At 39.2% G+C, this 20252-nt stretch overlaps 1 protein-coding gene across 1 annotated transcript in view; it reads left to right on the forward strand.

Annotated features, from left to right (window-relative positions):
• Positions 1 to 16691, forward strand: part of LOC100990391 (5-hydroxytryptamine receptor 5B-like) — a 44021-nt gene extending 27330 nt beyond the window's left edge. Inside the window, 1 exon segment of the mRNA XM_003819128.2 lies at positions 16356 to 16691. Coding sequence (XP_003819176.1) covers positions 16356 to 16691 — 336 coding nt within the window.
• The last annotated feature ends 3561 nt before the right edge of the window (positions 16692 to 20252 follow it).

A 20252-nucleotide genomic window follows, 5' to 3' on the forward strand; every position in this document is an offset into this window, starting at 1 on the left:
TTCAAGCCTAGCAGTGTTCTCCTTTTGTTTTTACGAGAAAATCTCCTTAAGAAACATCTAAGAAAATTTTCTGTATTAGGTTCTAAAATAAGCCAGCCACATTTGTTTACTTCGGGGGCTATTTTGATTAGTTATCTCGTTAAAGTGCCTTGAGGAGAAATAAGACTTGGGCTTGGTTAGCTCACTAAACCTTGGACAGACAGAATAAAGCCCCAGGTGTTCTAAGCCCTGATCTGCATGCTCTGGTGAGAAATTGTACTTTCAAGTTATAATCCAGATGACCTTCAAGCTTAACTGGAAAGTTCTCAGTGTCTTCTCCTCAGATGTGGTAGGATTTGAGTCGCTGTTAGGATTAGTGTGGTCCACTGACACCAACTTTGTAAAGCGTCTTGCTATAGTCAGTGTGTGACCCTTGTGGTCACAACGCAAAGTGGTAAGTTCCACAAATGACTAAGGAACTATCCTCCTTCTTTCCAATATTTTTCTATTTCTTCTTCCTAAGACATTTATCTGACAACATTAGAGGATTGAAGGTTTGTAGGTTTTTTTCTGTGGCAGCTGGCATTTTTTAGAGGGGTGGGAAGAGATGGGTGCCATGAAGTTGACCTTTACTGAGGGCCTACTCTGTACCACTGTCTCCTTCAGTCCTCACAATGAGCCTGTGATAGAGGTAAGGTTCTTCCTGGTGGGAGATTAGAGATGGGGACCCAGCTTGGAGGTGGAGCTAATCTTTAATGTGCTCTGAGCCTTGGTTTCCTCCTTCCTTCCTTACATGGTTGCTGCTATAACTGAGTAGGACTGTGTGTGGAGCCACCTAGCCAAGTGCTAGACATATGTCAAGAACTATGAAGGGTCTGAGATTTTACCTTGCCTGCAGGCTAACAGGTCAGCCCGCCATTGCCGGATGCTGGCAGAAGACATGAGGCTCTTGGATTGGAATTGAAAGACTTTACTACACAGTGTGAGCCTCAGCTATGGATCGGTTCCCCTTTCACTCAAAGTCCGACAGGAGTGATTTGGATGGTTCTGATGGATTTGCATCACAGAAGAGAACTCCTAGATTAGGGAATCTGAATCCCTTTTGCCTAGTGTTGGACAGTAAACAAGCCTTCCTTCTGTTCTTACTTTTTGTATTATTATATTATCTATTTCTTACATTATAAAAGAAGTCTGCATCTTTTATAATGGGTGGCAAGCAAGTTTACCCTCTCTTCCACTGGGAGATAGTGTCTCTATCTTCCAGAGCTGTTTTTTGTACAAACGTCCTTGAAAAACTGGTTTATAACAAAGGCTGCCAGAATCTTTGCTAGCAAAATGTGCAGGAATGCAAGAAACTCGCAAGAGAATTATCTCTCCTAAACATTTCTTTATTCAATAGATGTTTATTGAGTATTTACTGTATACCATATATCACACCAGGTGCTAGGGACTTCAGTGGACAGAATACTCAAGGTCCCTACCCTGGTAGAGTGTTGGTCATGACACAATATTCTGAATGACATCTCCAAATTCATGCCCCAATATCAGAGTACTTATGGGAATAGTGGGACAGAATATTTAAAATTGAAACCTCATGAGAAATTTCAGTACATTGTCCCTATGCACACAGTAGGTGATCAATCAAGGTCTGAGCATTTGTTGTCTGGCAGATTTGATCCTTAGTTAATTTTGAATGGAACAGCCCTAGACTCTATAAAGGTATTTAGGTAAATTCATCTTTTAGGTCATGTTTTAGCATGGTGGAAAGAAACCCTGTGGTCCTGGAACCACAGAGACTGGGCAGGCACTTCGGTTCTGCCTTTCCCTGCATGTGTGGCCTTGTTTATAGAGTTCCCTCTCTCCAGCCTCTGTATTCAGAGCACTTCTCCTTGCACAACAGGACTAGAAAGTGCCAGGTAGTACTGGTTGTGTGGATTCAACAATTCATATTCTCACCTTCATGATGAGCAGATACTAAATCCAGGGTCAGAGGCCTCTTGACCATGAGTGGTCATCAGACACGTGTGCAGAGGGGGCATTGAGGGCCAAAGGCTGAGGAGAGACAAGAGGAAAGAGGGAGACTCTGGGTGCCCCCAGAGCTGGTTGCTAGAGGCCCCAGGAATTGCCTGAGGAGCCATAGATGCCCACTCTGCAAAGCTCCCCAACATAAATATGACCCTTAAAATCGATTCTGTAGGAACCCATTCAGATCAATCACTTTTACTCAAAGATGCAGAGTAACATGTAGGGGTTAAGAGTGTGGACTCTCCTTCAAATTACCCAAGTTTCACTTTCAGCTCTAACAATAAGCAACTGTGTGACTTTGGACAAAGGTATCTCACCTTTCATAGTGGTTTCTCAGCTGTGAAGTGGGGATAATACAATTCCTTAAGGGTCTGGTGTGAGGAAGAATGAAAGTCATCCATTGCAGGCATGCAGCACAGTATCTGTTTCATAGTGGCTTCTCAGGAGTTGTACTGCTTCTTGTTTGTTTCTGTTGGTTTCCTAATAGACATTACCCATTGAACTGAAAAAACCAACCTAGTCATCTCCTAGCAAAAAATAATAATAATAATAATCACCCACAATTGGCTCATTTTCTTTGGGGCTGTTTCTGGAAAGATTCCATTGCCTTACAGCATCACTCTGCACAGGCTATACCAGGCTCAGGCTGAAAATCTGTGAACACAGGTTCTAGCAAACAGACACCTTGACAGACCACAGGTGGGCCCTGCTCAATACTGCAGTGGTAGAGCCGGGTGTGTTTCAAATGAACCGATTTAATCAGACTTGCCTTTTCTGTTTCTCTTCCTCCAGGATCTCTTTTAACTGAACTTACCCCATCAATTTCCTTACTTCAATAGCTTAACGAGGATTTGGAATTTCATTACACAGTGGAGGAACTCAAGTGCCTGGAAGGTCATTTAGGTCAGCAGAGAAATGGCTGGAAAAGTGCCCATTACTGAGATTAGTGGGAGAAAAATAAAATCACTTTCCACTTCCTTTCATGCTTTGATGTTTTTTCTCTCCCAACAAAGCACTGCTAAATATTCATGGGGTGATTTCAGGATGCCACGTTTTGTCATTCAGACTTCCTCTGGTGACTTGATGAGAGTCTACAAGGATGTGGACGGGTCAGTATTATCTCTTGTAAATGGAAAAAGTGATATGCAGCTCCCACTTCCTGGGGACTGGGAAACCTTGGAATGGCTCATTAAAGAGGGGCTCTGGCTGGCAGGCCAGTTCTCAGCTGCCTCTTCAGAGAATACGTGTTTGCCATCCCAGATGAGGGGGAAACTGTTTGTTCTCTTTCCCTCCAAGTAGCAGGTGGGGAGGATGCTGGATGTATACTGGCAAAGGAAAGGACTCTCTGTCCTCATCTCCATGATCTGTTTTTGGGCTGGCTGAATGATTTTCCAAATGTAGGATAAACACACCTGACACCGTAACTGAAGCATGCCCATAGAATGACCCTATATGGCAGATGCACATGAATGTGTTTCGAGCTAGAGAATCCAGCAGTGGCCAACCTGCAGATTCATTCCTTGTCTCTGAGGAACAACTGAGCCCCTGTCCCATCCCATCCTGTGGGACCTGGGCCATACAGGGGATTCAGGCCCTGAGTTTTGGGTTACATGAAGGTTTCCAGGTGGAGGTGGTTAAGAGGAGGGTGTTCAGTGAAAATGCAATATAAACTACATGCTGTTTGCAAGCGGTTGTGGTTTTCTTGTCCAGCCCACCAATGAAGGCAAGACAGTTCTCCTGCCCAGCCCACCACCACTGGACTCTCTCCCCTGTATGTAAGCCCCTGATAAAACCCCATGTCTCGTTTGCTGGCTCTTGGTCTCTTCTTCAGTCTCTTGAACCTGGTGCCTCCCCAACTGAAGTTCATAAGGGTTCAGTACAACACAAATAGTTAGATCGAGGGAGTGCTGGGGGGAGTAGAAGAAGATGCAGGATCTGAAGGTAGTATCGAGAACGAGGAGTCTTGAGTTTGTGAGAGCCAGGCCAGTAGAGCCCCTTGCACTCACTCAGCTTTGGCCACCCTGATGCAGGTGACAGGAGGCAAGTGCATCAGCCATGAACCACATCAAGTGCCCACAGTTGAGTGGTCATCCTGATAGTTGCTTCTAGTTGTGCCTGGGAGAAAAGCTAGACACAGTCGTTGCTGGGAGGCTCTGTGTCTGTCCGTGCAGCAGTACCTGAGGCCATCCCTGGCAGCGTTCCGAGGGGGAAGAGAAATAGGTCACTCTGCTGTAACAATACACCATTAGTGATAGATATTTACTGGGCACCCACTAGGTGCCTGTGCTGTTGCCAGGTAGGTAGGAAGACACTGCCTTTGTTCAGCTTGACCTGGGATGGGAGAGCCAGACATCGGGCAAATAGTCCCACAAATCACTGCAAAGGAGGAAAACACGGCACCAAACAGGGAGCCGTGGTTGAGTCTGGAGGATCAGGGAAGATGGCTCTGGGAGGACTGGTGGTCTTTAAGCTGAGACCCAAAAGGTAAACAGGAGTTAACCAACAAATGGAGGTGAAAGGTGTGGAGAGTAATGCCGGAGGCTCCTTAATTTGAAGGTAGTTATGATCACAAAGGCATTTACAGTCAGTTTTCTTTTTATAAAGCTGGACAGTGCAGAATTATCACCTAATTTAAACTGAATCTGTTTACCACAGTAATTATGCAATCTCTTGCAATATTCATGTTTACAGGATGTCTCTCTAGCTGTAACCTTTTTGAGGGGCAAGATTGGGTCTGTTCCATTAGTGGTCCTAGTCCCAGCCTCAAGCCCACTCCATGTGTACAGAATAGGTGAATGCATATGCCAGGCAGTAGTGCTGGGCCCAATCAGGCATTCCCAATTCATTGGCAGGACATCCTTAGCTGGGGAGAGGACTTTCATCACCCAGCATCATAGCTGGAGAAACGGGCTTAGAGAGGCAGAGGCACTTTCCCCATGGTCCTGGGACTCCAGCCTGGGTCTGACACCAAGGCTCCCGCTCTTAATCACCCCCCTTCCTGTTTATATCATATTATTTGAGGTCGTGGGGACCATCATTCTCTCTCCTTGACGAATCTTCGGATATTATTTTAACCTACAGTTTCAGTGACCTTTTCACCTAACATTGTTTGATAGGTTATGGTATAAATGCATTTTGAATGAAGTTGGAGGAGAGGTTCTGGACAAGACTGGAATAACCTCCCATTGCTTTAATCATACAGTATTATAGTTTCTCTATGGCCATACCACCCTGAATGCATCTGATCTCATAAGTATTATATTTTACTTATTTACTTAAATTAATAAAGTTAATTTTTTAGAGCAGTTTTAGGTTCCCAGCAAAATTGAATGGAAAGTATAGAGAGTTGCCATATACTCCCCACCCCGACACACATACAACCTCCCCCACCATCAACATCCCACACCATAGCAGCACATTTGTTAAAATTGACAAACCCACATGGACAGTGACAATAATTATCATGAAAAGTCCATAGTTTACATGAGGGTTCACTCTTTGTGTTCACATTCTATAGGTTTGGACAAATGTATAATGATATGTATCCACCACTGTAGTTATCATACAGAGTAGTTTTTCTGCCCTAAAAATCCTTTGTGCTTTGCTTACTTGTCCCAACCTCTAGCAACCACTGACTCTTTATTGTCTCAGTTGTTTTGCCTTTTCCAGAATGTCATATAATTGGAATAATACAGTATATACCCTTTTCAGATTTGCTTTTCTTTTTACTGAGTAATATGTAGCTTTCTCATTGCCTTTCCATGGCTTGATAGCTCTTTTCTGTTTGTCACTGAATAATATTTCACTGTCTGGATGTACCACAGTTCATCCATCCACTTACTGAAGGACATCTTGGTTGTTTCCAGGTTTTGGCAATTACGAATAAAGCTGCACTGCCATAGACATCTGTGTGCAGGTTTTTGTGTGGACATTAAGTTTTTAACTCCTTTGGGTAAATACCAGGGATCATGACTGCTGCATTGTATGGTAAAAGTATGCTTAGTTTTGTAAGAAGTCACAAAACAGTCTTCCAAAGTGGCTCTACCGTTTTCCATTCCCACCAGCAATAAATGAGGGTTCCTGTTGGTCCACATCCTTACCAGCATTTGGTGCTGTCAGCATTCTGGATTTTGACTATTCTAGTAGGCGTGTAGTGTTATCTCACTGTTTTAGTTTCGCATTTCCCTGATGACATATGCTGTGGAACATCTTTTTCAAATGTTTATATGCCATCTGTATATCTTCTTTGAGGTGTCTATTAACGTTTCTGGCCCATTTTTTAAATGGGTTGTTCATGCTCTCATTGAATTTTAAGAGTTCTTTGTGTATTTTGGATAACAGTATTTTATCTGATAAGTCTTTTGCAAATATTTTCTCCCAGACTGCGGCTTATCTTTCGATCATCTTGTCAGTGTCTTTTACAGAGCAGATTTTTGTTGTGGTTTTTGATGAAGTCTAGCATGTCAATTCTTTCTTTACTGGATTGTGCCTTTAGTATTGCATCTGAGAAGTCATCACCAAACCCAAGGTCATCTAATTTTTTTTCCTATGCTATCTTTTAGGAGTTTCATAGTTTTGCATTTTACATTTAGCCTATGATCCATTTGCAGTTAATTTTTGTGAAGGGTGTAAGGTCTGGTTCTAGATTAATTTTTCTTTTCCAATGAATATCTAGTTGTTAAAGCACTATTTGTTGAGTGGAGTGTCTTTTCTCTGTTTATTGCCTTTCCTCCTTCATCAAAGGTCAGTTGACTGCATTTATGTGGGTCTATTTCTGGGCTCTCATTTCTGTTCCATTGATCTATTGTCACTATTTTTTCACCAATGCCACTGTCTTATTTACTGAAGCTTTATAGTGTGTCCTCAAGTCAAGTAGTTATAATCCTCCAAAATTCTTTTCCTTCAATATTATGTTGGCTATTCCAGGTCTTTTGCTTCTCCATATAAACTTTAGAATTAGTTTGTCAATATCCACAAAATAACTTCCTGGAGTTTTGATCAGAACTGCATTGAATCAAGTTGGAAAGAACTCACATCTTGACCTGATTGAGTCTTCCCATCCATGAACAAGAATATCTCTCAATTTATGTGGTTCTTTGATTTATTTCATTAGAGTCTTACAGTTTTCTTCATACAGATCTTCTACATATTTTGTTAGATTTATGCCTATTTCATTTTTCAGATACTAGTGTAAATGGCATCATTTTTACTTGTGCATTGTTAATGTACAAGAAAATGTTCAATTTTTTTTGTATTAACTCTTATCCTGCAACCCTGCTATAATCACTTATTATAATAGTTCAAAGGGGTTTCTTTTTTTTGGTTGATTCTTTCAGATTTTCCACATAGATAATCATGTGACGCGTGAGAAAAAGGCAGTTTTGTTTCTTCCTTCCCAATCTGTACAATTTTTATTTCCTTTTCTTGTCTTATTGCATTAGTTAGGACTTTTGAATATGATCTTGAAAAGCAGTGGTGAGGAGGGACATCCCTGCCTTGTTCCTGACCTCAGTGAGAAGCTCATTAAGTGTGATGGCAGCTGTAGGTTTTTTGGTAGATATTCTGTATCAAGTCGATGAAGTCCCCCTCCCTCTATTCCTACTTAAGAGTTTTTTTTTTTAAATCATGAGTAGGTGTTGGATTTTGTAAAAATGCTGTTTTTGTATCTATTATTATTATATATTTTTTTCTTTTTTAGCCTATTGATGTGTTAGATTATATTAATTGATTTTTGAATGTTGAACAAGAATTGCATACCTGGGATAAATTCCACTTGATTGTGGTGTATAATTCTTTTTTGTACATTGTTAGATTAATTTTCTAATATTTGTTGAGAATTTTTGTATCCATGTTCATGAGATATTGATCTGTAGTTTTCTTGTCTTTGTCTGATATGGGTATTAGGATAATGCTGCCTCATAGAATGTGTTAGAAAATATTCCCTTCTGTTTCTATTTCCTGAAAGAGATTGTTGAGAATTGGTATAATTTCTTCCTTAAAATGTTTAATAGAGTTTTCCAGTGAATCGATCTGGGCTTGGTGTTCTCTGTTTTGAAAGGTTATTAATTATTAATTCACTGTATTTAGTAGCTATGGGCCTATTCAGATTTTCTATTTCTTCTTGTGTGAGTTTTGGCAGCTTATGTCCCTCAAGCTTGTGTCTTTGAAGGGATTGGTCCATTTCATCTAAGTTATCAAATTTGTGAGCATAGAGTTGTTCATAGTATTCCTTTGTCCTTTTTTTTTTTTATTCTGAGATGGAGTCTTGCTCTGTTGCCCAGGCTGGAGTGCAGTGGGAGGATCTCAGCTCACTGCAACCTCTACCTCCTGGGTTCAAGTGATTCCCCTGTCTCAGCCTCCCGAGTAGCTGGGATTACAGGCACATGCCACCATGCCCAGCTAATTTTTGTATTTTTAGTAGAGACAGGGTTTCACCATGTTGGCCAGGCTGGTCTTGAACTCCTGACCTCGTGATCCACCTGCCTTGGCCTCCCAAAGTGTTGGGATTACAGGCGTGAGCCACCGTGCCCAGCCTCCTTTGTCCATTTAATGTCCATGGGATCTATAGTGTTATCTCCTCTTTCATTTCTGGTATTATAATTTGTTAGATTTTTTCTTAGCCTGGCTAGAGTTTATTAATTTTATTTTTTTATTTAAAGAACCTGCTTTTGGTTTCATTGGTCTTCTCTATGGATTTCCTCTTTTCACACATTGATTTCTGCTCTAATTTTTATTTTTCTTCTGCTTATTTTGGATTTAATTTGCCCTTGTTTTTCATCAGTTTCCTCAGGTGAAAGCTTGGATTAATGACTTTAGATATTTGTTCTAATATATAAAAATATATAAAGTGTTATAAATTTTCATCTAAGTACTATTTTGCAGCATCACACAAATTTTGATGTTTGTTTTCATTTTCATTTAGTTGAAAATATTTTAAAATTTTCCTCAATTTTTTTCTTTGACCCATGTGTCATTTCAAAGTGTTTTTTAAGTCTCCAAGTATTTGAGAATTTTCTATTCTTTTTGTGGAAAAAAAAAAACAGACCTTGCATGCTTTCTCTTCTTTTAAATTTGTTAAAGTGTGTTTTATGGCCAAATGTGGTCTGTCTTGGTGAATGTTCTAGATGAGCTTGAGAGGAATGTGTAATCTACTGTTGTAGGTTGTGTAGTACTATAGATGTCAATTATATCACGTGATTGATGGTGTTCTTGAGTTCAACTATGTCTTGTTGAGTTCATCTATGTCTTTACTGATTTTCTACCTGCTCTATTTGTCCATTTATCATATAGAAGTGTTGAAGTCTCCAACTATAATAATGAAGTCATCTGTTCCTTCTTGCAGTTCTATCAGTTTTTGCCTCACATAATTTGGTTTTGTTTTTAAGCACATACACATTAAAAATTGTTATGTCTTCTTGGAATACTGACTTTATCATTGTGTAATGTTCCCCTCTGTCTCTGATAACTTTCCTTGCTTTGAAGTTTGCTCTGCCTGAAATGAAATTAGCTAATCCCTCTTTCTTTTGGTTAGTGTTAGCATGGTATATCTTTTTCCATCCCTTTACGTTTAATCTATATGTGTCTTTATGATTAAAGTGGGTTTCTTGTAGACAACATATAGTTGTCTTGTTTTTTTATCCACTCTGACAATCTCTTTTAGTTAATGCCTTTAGACCATTGATGTTTGGAGTGATTACTGACATAAATAAATATTTACCATATTTGTTACTGTTTCCTATTTGTTGTCCTTTTTCTTTGTTCCTATTTTTCTCTTGCACTCTTTTTCTGCCCCTTGTAGGTTTCTTGTTTGTTTGTTTATGTTGCTATGTTGCCCAGGCTGTTCTCAAACTCCTGAGCCTGAAGCAATCCTGCTTCAGCCTCCTGAGTAGCTGGGATTATAGGTCTATGCCACTGTGTCCAGCTCTGCCCTTTATAGTTTTAATTGAGAATATTATTTCATTTTCTCTCCTTTCTTAGCATATTAGTTATACTTCTTCACTTTTTTTTTAGTGGTTGCACTTGAGTTTGCAATACACATTTACAACTAATCCAGCTCCACTTTCAAATAACACTATATTATTTCATGGGTAGCACACATATCTCATAAGAAGAAAATAATTATAATCCCTCACTCCCATTTCTTGTATCGTGCTGTCATTCATTTCATTTACATATAGCTTACATAAGTGTGTATATGTGTGTGTGTATATGTATGTGTATATATATATATATCTTCAAATACATTCTTGCTATTATTTTTTGAACAAACTTGTTAGATCAAATAAGAAAAGTAAAAGTTTTTATTCTGTCTTTACTTATTAATTATCTGATGGTCTTCCTTTCTTTACATAAATCTGAGTTTCTGATATATAATTTTCCTTTTCTGAAGAACTTCCTTTAACACGTCTTTCAAGGCAGGTCTACTGGCAACAAATTCCTTCAATTTTTGTCTGATAAACCTTTTTTTTTTTTCTCCTTCATTTTTAAAGGATAATTTTGCAGGATATAGAATTCTAGGTTGGTGGATTTTTTTTCTCTCAACACTGTAAATATTTTACTTCACACTCTTCTTGCTTGTATTGTTTCTGAAGAGAAGCTCGATGTAATGCTTATCTTTGCTATCTATAGGTTTTCCCTTTGGCTTCTTCCAAGATTTTTGTCTTTATTTTTGCTTTTCTCAAGTTTAAATATGACATGCCTAGGTGTCTGTATTTTATATTTTGGCATTTATTCTTCTTTAACCTCCCTGGATCTGTGGTTTGGTGTCCGATAATAACTAGGGGAAATTCTCAGTCATTATTGCTTCAAATACTACCTATGTTCCTTTCTTTGTTCTCCTTCTGGTATTCTCATTAAGTGTATTTACAACTTTTGTAGTTGTCTCACCACTCTGGACTATTCTATTTTTATACATCTTTTTTCTATTTGTGTTTTGATTTCAAAAGTTTCTAATGTCATATCCTCAAGCTCAGAGGTCCCTTCCTCATCTGTGCCCAGTCTAATAATGAACCTATGAAAGGGAAACTTCATTTCTTTTGGTGTTTTGATATCTAACATTTAAAAAATTCTTTTTTTAGAATTTCCATTTCTTTGCTTTAAATTATTCATCTATTCTTACATGTTGTCTCCTTTTTATTTTAAAGCCATTATTAATCATAGTTTTAAAAAAATTCCTTGTCTGAGCAAATGCTGAGAGACTTTGTCATCACCAGGCCTGCCCTAAAAGAGCTCCTGAAGGAAGCACTAAACATGGAAAGGAACAACTGGTACCAGCCACTGCAAAATAATGCCAAATTGTAAAGACCATTGACGCTAGGAAGAAACTGCATCAACTAACGAGCAAAATAACCAGCTAACATCAAAATGACAGGATCAAATTCACACATAACAATATTAACTTTAAATGTAAATGGACTAAATGCTCCAATTAAAAGACATAGACAGGCAAATTGGATAAAGAGTCAAGACCCATCAGTGTGCTGTATTCAGGAAACCCATCTCACGTGCAGAGACACACATAGGCTCAAAATAAAAGAATGGAGGAAGATCTACCAAGCAAATGGAAAACAAAAAAAGGCAGGGGTTGCAATCCTAGTCTCTGATAAACGAGACTTTAAACCAACAAAGATCAAAAGAGACAAAGAAGGCCATTACATAATGGTAAAGGGATCAATTCAACCAGAAGACCTAACTATCCTAAATATATATGCACGCAATACAGGAGTACCCAGTTTCAAAAAGCAAGTCCTGAGTGACCTACAAAGAGACTTAGACTCCCACACAATAATAATGGGAGACTTTAACACCCCACTGTCAACATTAGACAGATCAACGAGACAGAAAGTTAAAAAGGATACCCAGGAATTCAATTCAGCTCTGCACCAAGCAGACCTAATAGACATCTATAGAACTCTCCACCCCAAATCAACAGAATATACATTTTTTTCAGCACCGCACCACACCTATTCCAAAATTGACCACATAGTTGGAAGTAAAGCTCTCCTCAGCAAATGTAAAAGAACAGAAATTATAACAAACTCTCTCTCAGACCACAGAGCAATCAAACTAGAACTCAGGATTAAGAAACTCACTCAAAACCACTCAACTACATGGAAACTGAACAACCTGCTCCTGAATGACTACTGGGTACATAACGAAATGAAGGAAGAAATAAAGATGTTCTTTGAAACCAACGAGAACAAAGACACAACATACCAGAATCTCTGGGACACATTCAAAGCAGTGTTTAGAGGGAAATTTATAGCACTAAATGCCCACAAGAGAAAGCAGGAAAGATCCAAAATTCACACCCTAACATCACAATGAAAAGAACTAGAAAAGCAAGAGCAAACACATTCAAAAGCTAGCAGAAGGCAAGAAATAACTAAAATCAGAGCAGAACTGAAGGAAATAGAGACACAAAAATCCCTTCAAAAAATTAATGAATCCAGGAGCTGGTTTTTTGAAAGGATCAACAAAATTCATAGACCGCTAGCAAGACTAATAAAGAAGAAAAGAGAGAATAATCAAATAGACACAATAAAAAATGATAAAGGGGGATATCAGCACCGATCCCACAGAAATAAAAACTACCATCAGAGAATACTACAAACACCTCTATGCAAATAAACTAGAAAATCTAGAAGAAATGGATAAATTCCTCGACACATACACCCTCCCAAGACTAAACCAGGAAGAAGTTGAATCTCCGAATAGACCAATAACAGGCTCTGAAATTGTGGCAATAATCAATAGCTTACCAACCAAAAAGAGTCCAGGACCAGATGGATTCACAGCCGAATTCTACCAGAGGTACAAGGAGGAACTGGTACCATTCCTTCTGAAACTATTCCAATCAATAGAAAAAGAGGGAATCCTCCCTAACTCATTTTATGAGGCCAGCATCATCCTGATACCAAAGCCAGGCAGAGACACAACCAAAAAAGAGAATTTTAGACCAATATCCTTGATGAACATTGATGCAAAAATCCTCAATAAAATACTGGCAAACCGAATCCAGCAGCACATCAAAAAGCTTATCCACCATGATCAAGTGGGTTTCATCCCTGGGATGCAAGGCTGGTTCAATATATGCAAATCAATAAATGTAATCCAGCATATAAACAGAACCAAAGACAAAAACCACGTGATTATCTCAATAGATGCAGAAAAGGCCTTTGACAAAATTCAACAACCCTGCATGATAAAAACTCTCAATAAATTAGGTACTGATGGGACGTATCTCAAAATAATAAGAGCTATCTATGACAAACCCACAGCCAATATCATACTGAATGGGCAAAACCTGGAAGCATTCCCTTTGAAAACTGGCACAAGACAGGGATGCCGTCTCTCACCACTCCTATTCAACATAGTGTTGGAAGTTCCGGCCAGGGCAATTAGGCAGGAGAAGGAAATAAAGGCTATTCAGTTAGGAAAAGAGGAAGTCAAATTGTCCCTGTTTGGAGACGACATGATTGTATATCTAGAAAACCCCATTGTCTCAGCCCAAAATCTCCTTAAGGTGGTAAGCAACTTCAGCAAAGTCTCAGGATACAAAATCAATGTATAAAAATCACAAGCATTTTTATACACCAATAACAGACAAACAGAGAGCCAAATCATGAGTGAACTCCCATTCACAATTGCTTCAAAGAGAATAAAATACCTAGGAATCCAACTTACAAGGGATGTGAAGGACCTCTTCAAGGAGAACTACAAACCACTGCTCAAGGAAATAAAAGAGGATACAAACAAATGGAAGAACATTCCATGCTCATGGGTAGGAAGAATCAATATCGTGAAAATGGCCATACTGCCCAATGTAATTTATAGATTCAATGCCATCCCCATCAAGCTACCAATGACTTTCTTCACAGAATTGGAAAAATCTACTTTAAAGTTTACATGGAACCAAAAAAGAGCCCGCATCACCAAGTCAATCCTAAGCCAAAAGAACAAAGCTGGAGGCATCACGCTACCTGACTTCAAACTATACTACAAGGCTACAGTAACCAAAACAGCATGGTACTGGTACCAAAACAGAGATATAGATCAATGGAACAGAACAGAGCCCTCAGAAATAATGCCACATATCTACAACTATCTGATTTTTGACAAACTTGAGAAAAATAGGCAATGGGGAAAGGATTCCCTATTTAATAAAGGTGCTGGGAAAACCAGCTAGCCATACGTAGAAAGCTGAAACTGGATCCCTTCGTTACATCTTATACAAAAATTAATTCAAGATGGATTAAAGATTTAAACATTAGACCTAAAACCATAAAAACCCTAGAAGAAAACCTAGGCGTTACCATTCAGGACATAGGCATGGGCAAGGACTTCATGGCTAAAACACCAAAAGCAATGGCAACAAAAGACAAAATTGACAAATGGGATCTAATTAAACTAAAGAGCTTCTGCACAGCAAAAGAAACTACCATCAGAGTGAACAGGCAATCTATAAAATGGGAGAAAATTTTCACAACCTACTCATCTGACAAAGGGCTAATATCCAGAATCTACAATGAACTCAAACAAATTTACAAGAAAAAAACAACCCCATCACAAAGTGTGCGAAGGACATGAACAGACACTTCACAAAAGAAGACATTTATGAAGTCAAAAAACACATGAAAAAATGCTCACCATCACTGGCCATCAGAGAAATGCAAATCAAAACCACAATGAGATACCATCTCACACCAGTTAGAATGGCAATCATTACAAAGTCAGGAAACAACAGGTGCTGGAGAGGATGTGGAGAAATAGGAACACTTTTACACTGTTGATGGGACTGTAAACTAGTTCAACCATTGTGGAAGTCAGTGTGGCGATTCCTCAGGGATCTAGAACTAGAAATACCATTTGACCCAGCCATCCCATTACTGGGTATATACCCAAAGGACTATAAATCATGCTGCTATAAAGACACATGCACACGTATGTTTATTGCGGCACTATTCACAATAGCAAAGACTTGGAACCAACCCAAATGTCCAACAATGATAGACTGGATTAAGAAAATGTGGCACATATACACCATGGAATATTATGCAGCCATAAAAAATGATGAGTTCATGTCCTTTGTAGGGACATGGATGAAACTGGAAATCATCATTCTCAGTAAACTATCACAAGAACAAAAAAACCAAACACCGCATATTCTCACTCATAGGTGGGAACTGAACAATGAGAACACATGGACACAGGAAGGGGAACATCACACTCTGGGGACTGTTGTGGGGTGGGGGAAAGGATAGCATTAGGAGATATACCTAATGCTAAATGACGAGTTAATGGGTGCAGCACACCAGCATGGCACATGTATACATATGTAACTAACCTGCACAATGTGCACATGTACCCTAAAACTTAAAGTATAATTAAAGTATAAAACTTTAATTATAAAACTTATAATTTAAACTTAAAGTATAATTAAACTTAAAGTATAATTTAAAAAAAATTTCTTGTCTGATAATTCTCACATCATGGCCATCTATGACTCTGGTTTCATGCTTGTTCAGTCTTTTCAAACTGTGTTTTTTGCCTTTTAGTGTGCTTTGTAATTTTTTGTTGAAAGGTAGGCATGATGCACTGGGTAAAAGGAACTGTGGTAGATGGGCCTTTAGTTAATATGGTGGTGAGGTATAGGAGAAGGGGAAGTGTTCTGTAGCCCTGTGATTAGGTCTCAGCTGTTTTTTAGCCTGTGTGCCTGGACTGTAAACTTCACTAGTGCTTCTCAGTCCTACTTCCCCCTTAGGTGGGGCGGGATGGCTACAGGGACTGGAGGTGGATATTTCCCTTCCTCCAGGTAGATTGGGCTCTGATAAAAGCCCTCAGGTTAGGCTCTGGTAAGTTAATTCTCATGATGGTAAGCCATATTAAGAACAGAATGGTTTGGCATATTTCAAAATGGATTCTTTTCCCTTCCCCTTGCCAAAAGCACAAGGTGATTTTTCTCCAGTATTCACTATGAGGACCTGATAGAGACCCTGGAGATAATAAAACATAAAAATGTGCACCTCTACCGTCTACCCCCTTCCATGACTAAGTCTTCCTGGATTTTTTAACTGTCAAGATTTTTCCACACTGAGCCTCCAGCAATTTGTCAATTAGAGCTTATGTTTTCTTACCCCAGCACTGGTTCCTGCAGAAGTTTCTAGTTGTGGGTTTTTGCTCTGGTAAGCTGTGATGCTCTATATTCACCTGACCATTTTTGGAGCAGCATTTAGCCCTGTGAGCTCACTTCTCTGACAAATCTAAGAGGAGTTGGTGTCTTTCTGGTTTGTTCAGCTTCTTCCTTGTTTTTCTGTTTTATTTTTTAATTCCATTATTTTCTTTGTTCCAAGGTAAAGGAAGCACCTGATGAGGCTGAAGTGGTGTTCACGGCACATTGCAAAGCAACGGTGTCCTTCCAGGTGAGCGGGGACTCCTGGCGGGAGCAGAAGGAGAAGCGAGCAGCCATGATGGTGGGAATTCTGATTGGCGTGTTTGTGCTGTGCTGGATCCCCTTCTTCCTGACGGAACTCATCAGCCCACTCTGTGCCTGTAGCCTGCCCCCCATCTGGAAAAGCATATTTCTGTGGCTTGGCTACTCCAATTCTTTCTTCAACCCCCTGATTTACACAGCTTTTAACAAGAACTACAACAATGCCTTCAAGAGCCTCTTTACTAAGCAGAGATGAACACAGGGGTTAGAGAGACATGGGTAGATTTTAAGGAGGAAGGAACTTGGACTTTTTCGTCAGTGATCTGAGGAAATCTTCCCTCCATAGCTGAGTGCTATGGAGATTCTTCCCTCCATAGCTGAGTGCTAATGCTGTATTGAGAGTTATACCATTGGGCCTGGACTGTAGAAGCAGTAGAGCCAAGGTTCTCAAGAAAGACAGCAAAGGTCTGGCAGATGTTGTAACTATGCCTTCTTCCCATGTGCATGGCAGACATTGCCAATTGGTCATGGCTTGGCTCCCCACTGAGCAGCAACTTGGTCTCAGAATCCTTTCCAGGACAGCACTCTAGGCAGCTACTGTTGATTATTTAAAATTGATGCAAGACTTGAAGCTGATTTGTTTTTCCTTTGTCAATAGTTTATTCCTCAGAAGGGGGATTCTCTGCACAGGGCCCCAGTGATCTGTTTGGTGGCCCACTCAGGAGACTTTCTCCTTTGTGAAAGAGCCCTCTCTACATCTTTTATTCACCTTACTTAGCTTATCTTCCTCAGCCTCTCACGCTTCCCCAACAGGATAGTGTATCCCAATTTGTGAGAAGATGAGGATGCCTGAAGTTTTGTCTTAAAAAAAAGGTGTTCAGTGCAAACCATACCTACTGAATCAGGCTCTCAAAGAAGAGGTCTGGTAATCCATCTCTTCAGTTGTCTAGATGACTTTCTTTTCATCAGTGAGAGATACTTCTGGATATTCAGGTTGCTCTTTAGGCCAACTACATTAGTATTTCTGGGAGGTGAAACCCCAGGCAACAGTGTCTTTTAAAGCTTGCCAGGCAATTCACTTCTAGGCTCAGAATCATTCTTATGGTATACACACACCTGCATATGACACTGAGATGGGAAAAAATGATGCCTATTGTAGGATTCAAAACCAACAACCCCTCACCCCCACCCGAAACTGCCATAGTGACTCATGGCCTTCCAGAAAATGTTAAATGTGGCCCAGATGTATAGGAATCCAAGGGATGGACTACATCATCTTGGCCACAGTCTACCTGATTTTGGAAGCAGAATAGCTGTCTATTGATTAGGCTTTTTAATTTGCAAAAAAGAGTCTGCTCCACCATTGTTTCATTTGATATCTGAGTTATATAGACATTCTTCACCCTTACACTAAAGAGTACCAGTATTTTAAGGTTTATTAGAGAATACAGGCCCACAGTTCCTTTTCCAAAGCCTTTGGGACCAGATGTGTTTCAGAATCCAGAATTATTTTTTGGGTTTAAAAAGCCATATACAGTATGTAGACATGTATGGTATAGTCCGTAAGTTAGAAAACACCCCTGACTGGGTCTAGGACAGCAGCATGTAATCAGTAATTTGAGTATTTCTGCAGTAAGATGTATGAATATATACATTGTGAGAAAAGGACTAGAAATAGCCTCATATTAGTGCAGGTCATTTGAGCCAGATCAATTGTGTTGTAAAATGAGTTACACACACTTGTTTTCTCAACTCTTTGTATTTTTGCGATTGTGGATCATGGACCAGTATAACCGCAAGCCATATAAAGTTCAGCCCTGATAGGTGCCAACCCTACTAAATGGAGGAATTCTGAAGAGAGTCTGGGAAGAATATATGGTCCAACCATTCCATTGTTGCTAGAGATTGGACATCATGAAGGTAATTAGTATGGTACCCTGGATGGCCTTCTTGGAGTTGTGTTTTGGAATTCTGTTCTTTTTCATTGGAAGATACAGGAAACATTCTTTATTTTTATATATATATATATATTCTATATATATAGTGTATATATATAGAATATATATATATTCTATATATATAGTGTATATATATAGAATATATATATATTCTATATATATACACTATATATATAGAATATATATATATTCTATATATATATAGTGTATATATATAGAATATATATATATTCTATATATATACACTATATATATATAGAATACATATATTCTATATATATAGTGTATATATATAGAATATATATATATTCTATATATATACACTATATATATATAGAATATATATATATTCTATATATATACACTATATATATATACTCTATATATATATAGAATATATATATATATATATATACACTTTAAGTTCTAGGGTACATGTGCACAACATGCGGGTTTGTTACATATGTATACATGTGCCATGTTGGTGTGCTGCACCCATTAAATGTCACTTACATTGGGCATATCTCCTAATGCTTTCCCTCCCCCCTCCCCCAACCCCACAACAGGCCCCGGTGTGTGATGTTCCCCTTCTTGTGTCCAAGTGTTCTTATTGTTCAATTCCCACCTATGAATGAGAACATGTGGTGTTTGGTTTTTGGTCCTTGTAATAGTTTGCTGAGAATGATGGTTTCCACCTTCATCCATGTCCCTACAAAGGAAATGAACTCATCCTTTTTTATGGCTTCATAGTATTCCATGGTGTATATGTGCCACATTTTCTTAATACAGTCTATCATTGATGGACATTTGGGTTGGTTCCAAGTCTTTGCTATTGTGAATACTGCCGCAATAAACATATGTGTGCATGTGTCTTTATAGCAGCATGATTTATAATCCTCTGGGTATATACCCAGTAATGGGATGGCTGGGTCAAATGGTATTTCTAGTTCTAGATCCTTGAGGTGTCACCACACTGTCTTCCACAATGGTTGAACTAGTTTACAGTCCCACCAACAGTGTAAAAGTGTTCCTATTTCTCCACATCCTCTCCAGCACCTGTTGTTTCCTGACTTTGTAATGATTGCCATTCTAACTGGTGTGAGATGGTATCTCATTGTGGTTTTGATTTGCATTTCTCTGACGGCCAGTGGTGATGAGCTTTTTTTCATGTGTTTGTTGGCTGCATAAATGTCTTCTTTTGAGAAGTGTCTGTTCATATCCTTTGCCCACTTTTTGATGGGGTTGCTTTTTTCTTGTAAATTTGTTTGAGTTTTTTGTGGATTCTGGATATTAGCTCTTTGTCAGATGAGTAGATTGTAAAAATTTTCTCCCATTTTATAGATTGCCTGTTCACTCTGATGGTAGTTTCTTTTGCTGTGCAGAAGCTCTTTAGTTTAATGAGATCCCATTTGTCAATTTTGGCTTTTGTTGCCATTGCTTTTGGTGTTTTAGCCATGAAGTCCTTGCCCATGCCTATGTCCTGAATGGTATTACCTAGGTTTTCTTCAAGGGATTTTATGGTTTTAGGTCTAACTTTAAGTCTTTAATCCATCTTGAATTAATATATTTATTTATTTATTTTTTGAGATGGAGTCTCGCTCTGTTGCCCACGCTGGAGTGCAGTGGTGCGATCTTGGCTCACTGCAAGCTATGCCTTCTGGGTTCAAGCCATTCTCCTGCCTCAGCCTCCCGAGCAGCTGGGACTACAGGTGCCCGCCACCACGTCCGGCTAATTTTTTGTATTTTTAGTAGAGGCAGAGTTTCACCGTGTTAGCCAGGATGGTCTCGATCTCCTGACCTTGTGATCCGCTTGCCTCAGCCTCCCAAAGTGCTGGGATTAGAGGCGTGAACCACTGAGC

This window comes from Pan paniscus, chromosome 13 (assembly GCF_029289425.2).
Source record: "Pan paniscus chromosome 13, NHGRI_mPanPan1-v2.0_pri, whole genome shotgun sequence".
Lineage (NCBI taxonomy): Eukaryota > Metazoa > Chordata > Mammalia > Primates > Hominidae > Pan > Pan paniscus.